Genomic DNA, 11,463 nt, shown 5'->3' with positions numbered 1-11,463 from the left:
TCTTTAGCAGGTGAAATGCATTCTCTATAGCAGGGGTGTCCAAACTACGGCCCGCTTTTTATTGGCCCTCAGCCGATTTAAAAAATATAATGTAATATGGCCCTTTTCATTTTTTTAAATAATTTAAATGCATTCATGATATTAAAGAGAAATATGTTCCATAAAAGAAAAAGAGCACCAAACCCATCCCAGAGGACCCTGCATAATATTTTATTTTAAATCAATATTACTATGGAAAATTCATGTGTCCTTCTTCAATAGCTTCTAATTCATCTGACACAGTGTCTCCAAATTATTTTTTCATACAAAATTCTTCAGATTAAGCCTCTTAATTTTCCTCTCAAAGTGCACCAGATATGCATTTTAAATAAAAAAAATCCCCCGGGGGAGGGGGGGGGGGGGGCATACCCCCGGACCTCCCTAGCAGGGTCAGGAGCTCGGCTGGCTACTATTTTCACCCAGCTGGACATTGGAGGCAATAGCAGAAAACACTGGGTGTCTCATTGGCATTTAACAATGGTCAATGATTTGGGCAGCGCTAACATTGGAAAGGGGGGCCCCTAATCAAATTCTGCTTAGGGCCCCATGAAGGCTTGGGCCGGCTCTGAGTGGAAATGTGTCTGTTTAATTTGCAAGGAAAATGTTGCCGTGAAGAGGGATTACAATTTATGAAGACACTATGAAACTAAACATCAGAGCAGCTACATGTCCTGATAAATGTGTTATTTTTGCAAAGTGGCCCGGCCCTTCGTAGATTATTCTGTATGTGGCCCTCAGTGAAAAAAGTTTGGACAACCCTGCTCATGTGTTACATGATCAATGAAGATTAATGAGCCCGTCCCAGAAGAAGCCATGCAAGCCCAAGCCATGACATTGCCTCCACCGTGTTTCACAGATGAGCTTGTATGTTTGGGATCATGAGCAGATCCTTTTTTTCTCCAAACTTTCGCCTTTCCATCACTTTGGTAAAGGTTCATCTTGACAACAACACAGTAACACATGATGCCAACAGCAAAATTAACTCAGAAGTCTACAGAAGGATTTTGTGTTTGTGCCAATTTAAAGAAAGATGCAACCAAACTGATTGGAAGATCCTTCATGCAGCAAGATAATGACCCAAAACACACAGCAAAAACAAAAAATTAGTTAATCAAGGGCAAGAAATGGAAGGTTTTAGACTGGCTAAGTCAATCTCCAGATTAAACCCTATAGAGTCTTTTACCTGCTAAAGAGGAGACTAAGAGAGTAACCCTCCAAAACAAACAGCAACTGAATGAGGCTGCGGTGAAAGCCTGAAAAAGCATCACAAAAGAAGAATGCAAAGGTTTTGTGATGTCAATGGGTCACAGGCTTGAAGTAGTTATTGCAAGCGAAGGATTTGCAACAACATTATGGGCCGGTTTCGCAGACATGGATTAAGCCTAGTTCTGGACTAAATTGTACCTTAAATGGACAATCTCCATTCAAAATTCCATTTAGTCCATGTCTGTGAAACTGGCCCATTAAGTCTTATTTACTTTAATTTATTAAGTCTATCTGTTCCAATACTTTTGCTCACCTAAATATGTGGTGTTCCTTTACAAATAATGCTATCTTCTCAGTTGTGTATCAGATCCAGATGTAAATACCTGGAAATGAAAGCTGAAATGTTGATATATTGTCTCATATTCATATTTTGGTGTCAAACCCAAATGTTTCCAGTCTACTGCAAAAATAAAGGAATTGGCCCAACTGTTCCAATACTATTGGAGGGGACTGTATATAACTTCAGTGAGGCATGTTTATCGAGTCATCTGTTTATGATCACACGTGCTGAATGTCAAAACAAAATATCTACACTGTGTGCACAATTATTAGGCAAGTGAGGATTTTGGCCATGTCATAATTTGTATGCATATTTCCCAACTTCAAGCTGTATAAACCTAAGTGCTTATTGGATTTAAGCATACCAGGTGATGTGTATTTGTGTAATGAGTTAAGGTGTGGCCTAAGGAGATCAACACTCTATATCAAGGTGTGCATAATTATTAGGCAGTTTCTCTTTCTCAGGCAAAATGGGCCAAAAAAGAGATTTAACGGAGAGAACCGTCAAACGTTTTGTTGCAAATAGCCAACAAGGTCGCAAGAAACGTATTGAGAAAAAAAGATGCAAATTAACTGCCAAAGATTTGAGAAGAATCAAACGTGAAGCTACCAGGAACCCATTATCCTCCAGTTCTGCCATATTCCAGAACTGCAACTTACCCGGAGCGCTCAGAAGTACAAGGTGTTCAGTGCTTAGAGACATGGCCAAGGTAAGGAAGGCTGAAACCCGACCACCACTGAACAAAACACACAAGTTGAAACGTGAAGACTGAACCAAGAAATATCTGAAGACAGATTTTTCAAAGGTTTTATGGACTGATGAGATGAGAGTGACTCTTGATGGACCAGATGGATGGGCCCGTGGCTGGATCAGTAACGGACACAGAGCTCCACTTCGACTCAGACGCCAGCAAGGTGGAGGTGGGATACTGGTATGGGCTGGTATTATTAAAGATGAGCTAGTTGGACCTTTTCGGGTTGAAGATAGCTGCCAGTTTCTAGAAGATACTTTCTTCAAGCAGTGGTACAGGAAAAAGTCTGCATCTTTCAAGAAGACCATGATTTTTATGCAGGACAATGCTCCATCACATGCATCGAAGTACTCAATTGCATGGCTAGCCAGTAAAGGCCTTAAGGATGAAAGAATAATGACATGGCCACGTTCCTCACCTGACTTAAACCCTATAGAGAACCTGTGGGCCCTGTTTAAACGGGATATTAACAGCGAAGGAAATCAGTACACCTCTCGGAACAGTGTCTGGGAGGCTGTGGTTGCTGCTGCACAAAAAGTTGATCGTCAACAGATCAAGAAACTGACAGGCTCCATGAATGGAAGGCTTGTGACAGTTATTGAAAAGAAGGGTGGCTATATTGGTCACTGATTTTTTTGTTGTTGACATGTCGGAAATTTTTATTTGTAAATTTTGAGTTGTTTTATTATTCTCACTTTAACAGGTGAAAATAAACGAGTGAGATGGGAATTATTATTTTTTTATTTAGTTGCATAATAATTCTGCATACTAATAGTTGCCTAATAATTGTGCACACTAATAGTTGCCTAATAATTGTGCACATATATATAGTCTCGTAAGAAAGACAAAACCTCACTTTTACTTTCGTAAACATTCAAGTTTACGTTCATTAACATTTTGGATTGACCGAGAGCACTGTAGTTGTTCAATAATAAAATGAATCCTCAAAAATACAACTTGCCTAATAATTGTGCACACAGTGTAGTTGTCTTGAATTTTGGTGTGTGTTATAAGTTCTTATGAAATTCAAAACAGTTATTTGTGCAACATGCTGAGCAAAAATCAGCAGAAAAAGAATATGGTCAAACCAAAATGAACATCTCAAATATTAAAAAGGCTTAATATTTATTGTAGTCATATGTTGTCATAGTGAAATAAATAATGAATGCATTATAAGTCATTTACAGTCTTAAACATGTCATAGACAACATTAGAAACAATAAACACCATACTTAATAATCTCAGACATAACATTGAATAGAACTGAAGATGCAACAAGATCTATTGGACTCATTCAATAAGTACACAGACTTCTTGCTACATTCTGCCCTGCTAACGTTTACAGTTTGTTGCTAAAGCTACAGAGTGCAAGTCAGCCAAAAGTGCTGAAAGAAAGTATCGAAATCACATGTGAAGAGGTGCAGTCTGCTGTATTCTACACTACACAGACTATGTACTGACAGGAAGTTAGCTAAAAGTACCATTTCACTTACTGAACCTTTAATGAACATTGTGGTTATATTTGTCAAGTGGACTCAAGCAACATATGAATGCACATTTTCTTACATAACTGTACTTTAAAAAAAGGATAAGAAAAAACTATGCTACTGTTTTAAGTAGACACTGAAAACATAAAGTACCAAAAAAAAAAAACATTCTAGTTCTAGATAATTGGCATCTTATTAATAATTTGCTGCAGTGGAAGAGGGCTAAAAAAGAGCTGGAGTAATACTACTACTAATGGATTTTATTTATATAGCACACTTTAAAATACTACACAACTGGAGTGAAACCAGCACAACCATGTTCTGTTTCATAAGTAAGAATACATTGTATACAATAACACTGTCATTAGTAGTTAGGCAAAATGTTCTTTCAGTTCAGATATTAAGCATCAGTCATTCAAACTTGAATAAGTTTGAACAAATAACTTACTGGATCCAGTCCAGTAAAAAGAATTAGATTTTTCATGGGGCAAAGTTTTGGGTCATGATTCAGCTCCCATAATTTGTCAAAGGGGACTTCCAGAGGGTGAAGGAGGCCTGCTGGTTGTGTTCTTTGTAGTAATCTTCCTGCGCGATGATGATCCTTTGCCTTTCCCTGGAGGTGAAGGCTGAGTTTCGCTTTTTCTATAAGCCTCCCTCTTTGGACTGTTGGGACCCCCCAGGTGCTTCGAAAGTCTCTTCTGAAATACTACTTGGAACTGCTGTGCCTAGAAGACAAAAACAAGAATAAGGCTTTGATTCAAAGACAAGGAGCTTGGTCGTGGCAGGTAACCTTGGCTTTGTATGGGGCATGCTATAATACGCTAGGATTTATCCCAGATACCAACTCTATTATTGTGTGACGTTTGTTTAACTTTAGGTATTGAAGTCACTCTTCTCACATTTGGATGTTTCCACCTTATATTTGTCTGTTATATTGTGTGCAGGCCAATTTCTTTGTAAGTATTCAGTACTCAGTAAATAGCTACCCAGTAAATATCTCATCTCTGAGACCCACATTCGACTTGGTCCATCTAGACTGAGTTGGGTTGGCTGGGGGCCCTGCCATGGGTCTGTCTTGAATCAGGCCAGATTATTCTCTGGTCAAATCAGACTGGGTCTAACTGTTTGGGTTAATTTTTAAATGGGTCTATTTTAAGTTTGTCAAAACCGAGAAAAAAAGCTAGTCAGTGAACCTTGAGTTAAGACTATTTTGTCCAACTATTATTACAAAGGTGAAGAATGAAGTGTGAAGCTCAAACAGTAGCGGACATACCGTGTCAAGCTGTGTAGTTGTATGAAATTCAGTGGTGGTTGTTGTTGTTGTTGTTGTGGCTGGGTAAGCTGTAGTGGGCTGCTGGCTCTTTGGTTTGGCACAGTACGTCTCCAGAAGCTGAAGTTCACAACCAGCCGGCCGACAGCACTGGTCCACTATCCCCTTCCCCCTGGGCCTAGCACCATGACCAGACCACGTTCCTTTACCTGCAGAGAGAGACATGTCAAATATGAGATTCTCAAAACCTTCTTTACTTTAAAAAAGAAAGAAAAACTGTTCAGCTTGGATGTCATCAGAGGTCACAAAACATATATATCAAGGAAACCTTTTTAACTGTTACATTTACTGGAAAAGTTCCTGCCAAAGTGTATCCCATTTATTTCTAAGAGAAGGACCTTCGGGTAAATAAAATGGGCACATTCAATATGGTCAGTTAAGACAATCCAGTAATTACATTTTTAAGATATTACATCATAGAGCAGGAGAATACGTACTCCTGGTGGTGGCAGAAACAGATAAATAAATCGGAAGGTTATTAAATTAGTAAGGAGGACTAATCCTATGAGAATTGTCAATATACACTCACCGGCCACTTTATTCGGTACAGCGGTTCAATTTCTTGTTAACACATATAACTTATCAGCCAATCACATGGCAGAAACTCAATGCATTTAGGCATGTAGACCTGGATGGGACAACTTATTGAAGTTAAAACCGAGTAAAAGAATGGGGAAGAAAGGGGGTTTAAGTGACTTGGAACATAGCAGTGTTGAGGGTGCCAGAAGGGCTGGTCTGAGTTTTTCAGAAACTGCTGACCTACTGGGATTTTCAGTCTAAACCATCTCTAGAGTTTACAGAGAATGGCTGAAAAAGAAAAAATACCCAGTGAGCGGCATTTGTGTGGACGTAAAATGCCTTGTTGAAGTCAGAGGTCAGTGGAGGATGGGCATACTGGTTTGAGATGATAGAAAGGCAACAGTAACTCAAGTAACCACTCGATACAACCAGGGTATGCAGAATATCATCTCTGAACGCAAAACACGACCAACCTTGAAGACAGAAGACCCCACCGGATGCCACTCCTGTCAGCTAAAAACAGGAAACTGAGGCTACAATTCTCACAGGATCACCAATATTGGACAATAGAAGATTGAAAAATCATGCCTGGTCTGATGAGTCTCGATTTTAGTTGCAACATTCAGATGGCAGGTTCAGAATTTGGCGTAAACAACATGAAAGTATGGATTCATCCTGCTGTGCACCATCAACCATGCCACGTTCAAAGTCACTTTAACCCCCGATCTTCCCCATTCTGATGCTCGGTTTGACTTCAGTACGTTGTCTTGACCACGTCTAAATGCCTAAATGCAGTAAATTGTTGCCATGTGATTGGCTGATTAGCTTTTTGTTTTATAAGCCATTGAACAGGTGTACCTAATAAAGTGGCCGGTGAGTGTATATTCCTCTGGAAGAAAGTCTCAGGTTAGTTGAATGTGTTGATGTTGTCTTCCAGGAAGACAAATCCTAAAGACCTTTGGGATGTCCTGAAATTTAATCTAGCGCCACACTCAGGTCAAATTACTTTTTGAAACAGTCTATTACTTTGGTTTATGACCAAATACCTGCAAAACGAACAACATTCACATCAGCATCAGCCGGACTTTGTGTCAAGTGTTAATTGGCAAAAGTTTAGCATGCTAACACGCTCAACTAAGATGGTACACATTATAGGCTACGTGCTTAACATCAGCCTGTTAGCAATTGGTCAATAACAGCCTGTTATCATTACAATGTTTGCATTTAGCTCAAAGCACTAAACCCTTCTATATTATACCATATATGAAATATTAGTATTATTTAGCTTATTATTTTTTTAAATAGACCATAATCATGCAAACTTCTTATGCATTGTAGGCCTAGCCTTCACTATGATATTAAACTGTGTGTTCCGAATGATTTGGGTTTGCTATGCTGTTTCTCCCTTTGTGCACCTTTCTTTGTTATTGGGGTGAAAGCTGTGCTAGTCTCAGATAAAAAGTGTTTCAACAATATAGCTATCACACAAACTGAGGCACAGTGTCCTATTGAGTACAGTATGCTGCCGTTTTGGTGGATTGCCACCACTCTGATAGCAGAGAGTGGCCTTGGTCAGAGCAGGGCAAAGGTAATCAAGTGAAAGTGAATGTGGCTAATTCTCTGTGTGCGGTGGGAGATATTATATTCTTATAATAATAATCTTTCAAATTATTGTTGTCTGTGTGATTTTACTGGCTATAGTTCAGTGTTGTCTTGTTCTCTCCCTCTCCCTTTTCCCCCCAGGAGGTCATTCACCTCCTACCAGGCCATTGCTTAAATAAGACATTGTTTCTTAGCAATTTTTGCCTGTTTAAATAAAGGTTGATGATGATGATGATGATGATACAATCCATGATGTAACAGTCATTCCATGTACATTTCACATATTTATAACTAATGTTGAAGCAATATTTTATAAAAGTTAGATTAGATTTTGATATATTATGTTGCATTAAAAGTTGCTGCTGACACCTTAAGTATAGACAAGTGGTGTTGTGTCTAGTCTCCATGTAAATAAATGAACAGGACACGTTTTGTTGATAGAGTTTTCATATGGACACGATGACCATGACCATATCTGTGTTATGCACCTCTGCTAGTAGGCAATATTAACCTTGGTAGCTTTTGATCCGATCAGCTATTGTACGTTTAACAACATTATTTATTAAAACTGCATTAGGAAAATATGATCAATCTGCAATTCTGTTGAAACGAGATACAATCTACTAATGTATGCTTTAATATATGGCTGATGTTTTAAATGACCCCAACTCCCTCTGCTAGCAGCAGAGCAAAACAAACCTGACATGATAGCTACATATCTTGTTATGTCATATTGCATAATTTCATTCAAATGGAGCTTGTGCATGCCATGGGAGGAGGCCCTCATAACATAAGGTTGGATTGTAGGTGTGAATGATACAAATCTGAGTCTTTCTTTACCATTTGCATGCACTTTTAGGACAATCCCTAACTTCAAACCTTGATGATGTCCAAACATGTTAAGAGCACATTAGCTGAAGAAAGCATTTGTATACACTTGCTCTCCATTCTCCAGAGGTTGCATCCAAAGGATGTTCTGACACCCCTGACCTTTCAAGTACAGCCACAGCTTCCACTTGTATACATAAACATTCTCTATCTTCTTAGGTGACACTGGCTATTTCTGCAATAAAAGTGTATCAAATGAATATAGACTCACCTAAATAGATCCCACGATCCCCACACACAAATATGAGGTCACCGAGGAGGTCGGTACCACATCGCAGTCTGGCAGCCTCTGAGGAGAGCGGCCAGCCTGCCAGACACATGGTCGAGTAGAACATGCACATCCGTACACACAGCGCCTACAGATGAGGAAAGAAATACACTATAAATACACAACTTACACACAAAACCTGCAACATACACAAGAGTTGTTTCAGAGGATTTCCCTGAAAGAATCACTCCATTTATACCAAAGGAAATATTTATTCATTATCTAGTTATTGTTGCAATTTTTATTTAATTTTTAAGATTTGTTTTGGGCATTTTTATGCTTTATTGATAGTGCAGAGAGACAGAGGTGAAATGGGGCAGAGAGGGGAATGACATGCAGAGTACGACCGCAGGCGGGAATCGAACCCGGGTCTGCTGCTGGGCCCGGCCCGGGGGGGGGGGGGGGGGGGGGGACGCCCTACCAACTGAGCTAAGGGCGCCCCGCAAATTTAATTCTAAAAAGTTTTACATTTGCGCAGGGTCAGACCTTTAAATACTGGGCACCAGTATACCAACTTAAGTCCCCCCCTTCCCCATTATCTGAAGAAAATGTAGCCAAAACGCTTTCTATGATCTCAGTTACACATCAGTTCCATGGGAAAATCCACAGCAGAAAGCAACTGGTTCAATTACCGTCAGGAAAGGCAGTTGCCGGCACCGGCAACTTCTATCAGTCCCAATTCAATGAAGTGAAGCTTACCTTCAGTGTCTGCTGACTGGCAGAAGGGCAGCATGAGGAGTGCATCCTGTCTGTGTGTGGACGAACTTGAGGAGACCTGCAGTCTGTCTTATATTGAAGACAGGAGGAGGAGGACCACGGCACAGAGGTTTCCTCCCTCCACTGCTCACATCGTTTCCCTCTCAAATCTCATCCGGAGCTCATATCAGATGTCTTCACATGCTGTCTGGGAATGAACTTGTTCTGCTGTTGTGTTCTCACAAGATGTTTATCATAGTCACAACACTTCTGAAGGCTGAAACCAACTATTAACTGCTTTAAATGCATACATGAGATTGAGACACACTGCATCTTAAAAAAACACAGACAAAACAAAAGCAACAGGCATCAAGCATCAATTTCATAAATTAAACACACGTGCAGCCTTAGTAGAAAACATAAATATATAATATAATAAATCCAAAAGCACAAACGTCATTCTCTGTCAGATATGTGACGTGCTATCTTAATCATGCAACCAGAACGTTGACACTATAACAAACTGATGTTGTCCGTGCTTTCTCTAACACCATTGAAGACTTCAGGAGCCTCAAACCATTGTCCGCCTGTTTACTTCATTTGCTTTTGATTAGTTTTTTTTGTTGCAATAAGTTGAACTCTTTGGACCACAGTAATTGAGGAATATACAGTATGTACAGTCATGCCCAAAATTATTCATACCCCTGGCAAATTTTGACATAAACTTACTTTTATTCAACCAGCAAGTTTTTTCTTCATTGGAAATGACACAGGCTTCTCCCAGAAGATAATAAGTGAAAAACGATTTTTTTCAGCTTTTATTTACATTTGAACAAAAAGGGGCATGTCCAAAATTATTCATACCATTCTCAATTATCAATAGAACAATTACAGCAATCAAAAGCTTCCTATAATTGCTGGCCAGCTTTTTGCATGTCTGGTATTTTTGCCCATTCACCTTTAGCGATGAGCTCCAACTCTTTCAGGTTGGAGGGTCTCACTGCCATCACCCTGATCTTTAGCTTCCTCCACAGATTCTCAATTGGATTCAAGTCAGGACTCTGGCTGGGCCACTGTAAAACGTTTGATTGCTGTAATAGCCAATAAAGGCTTGTTCTATTGATTATTGAGAAGGGTATGAATAATTTTGGACATGCCACTTTATGTTCAAATGTAAATAAAAGCTGAAAAAAAATGTTTTCCACAATGATGCCTCTTGTACATAGTCTTATTATCTATGTTTTTTCAACCAGCAAAAACTTGCTGGTTGAATAGAAGTAACAAAGTCAAAATTTGCCAGGGGTATGAATAATTTCGGGCTTGACTGTATATATACAGTATATATATATTATATATATACAGGTGAAACTCGAAAAATTAGAATATCGTGCAAAAGTTCATTTATTTCAGTAATTCAACCTAAATGGTGAAACTAATATATTATATAGACTCATTACATTCAAAGTGAGATATTCCAAGCCTTTATTTGTTATAATTGTGATTATTATGGCTTACAGTTTATGAAAACCCCAAATTCAAAATATCAGAAAATTAGAATATTACATAAAATCAATAAAAAAAGGATTTTAAATACAGAAATGTCGGCCCTCTAGAAAGTATAATCATGCATATGTACTAAGTACTTGGTTTGGGCCCCTTTTGCACAAATGATTGCCTAAATGCGGCGTGGCATGGATGCTATCAGCCTGTGGCACTGCTGAAGTGTTATGGAAGCCCAGGTTGCTTTGATAGTGGCCTTCAGCTCGTCTGTATTGTTGGGTCTGGTGTGTATCATCTTCCTCTTGACAATACTCCATAGTTTCTCTATTGGGTTCAGGTCAGGATAGTTGTCTGGCCAATCAACACAGTAATACCATGCTCAGTCAACCAGTTACTTGTGGTTTTGGCACTGTGGACAGGTGTCAAGTCTTGCTTGGTGCACGAGCAGAGCAACAGATGGGTGAATGTGTGTGCGCCTACAATGGCAGAGCAGGTAAGAATCCTTCCCAATGTCTGTTTTGATGGTTTTTATTATGTTTTATCACACTTACGGATCTGAGATGATGCTAGATAACTCGCTGCTTGAAGACCGCAGTGCATTAATGTGCTGACGTGGGGACGAGGGAGGGGACTGCAAACTGCAGTCACTGACAGTAAGTTAGCTAAACGGACCATTCCGCTTACTGAACCTTTAAGTGGTGCTTGATTAAAACCAATCCATAGCAGTGTACCTGGGGACACCGAGGCTCGCTTTAGCCTCACTCACAAACCAAACCATTGTCATAGCAATCTCTGGCAGATGTCTGTAGACCCCTCTCAGTTTAGTATTCCCCACCT

The 11,463-nt window shown here is 39.5% G+C and overlaps 1 protein-coding gene across 1 annotated transcript; it reads right to left on the bottom strand.

Moving 5' to 3' along the window:
* Nucleotides 1–4,347: 4,347 nt before the first annotated feature.
* igf3 (insulin-like growth factor 3) lies at nt 4,348–9,174 on the bottom strand (the record flags this gene model as incomplete). Its single annotated transcript, XM_080030744.1, has 4 exons — nt 4,348–4,548; nt 5,097–5,302; nt 8,374–8,518; nt 9,130–9,174. 4 exons carry the CDS (start codon nt 9,172–9,174, stop codon nt 4,348–4,350), a joined length of 597 nt encoding a protein of 198 aa, XP_079886870.1.
* Nucleotides 9,175–11,463: the final 2,289 nt, after the last annotated feature.

Source organism: Ammodytes marinus (genome assembly GCF_949987685.1).
Source record: "Ammodytes marinus genome assembly, chromosome: 7".
NCBI lineage: Eukaryota > Metazoa > Chordata > Actinopteri > Uranoscopiformes > Ammodytidae > Ammodytes > Ammodytes marinus.
Note: the sequence above shows the minus strand (reverse complement) of the source record. Positions and strands in the feature narration are given on the sequence as shown.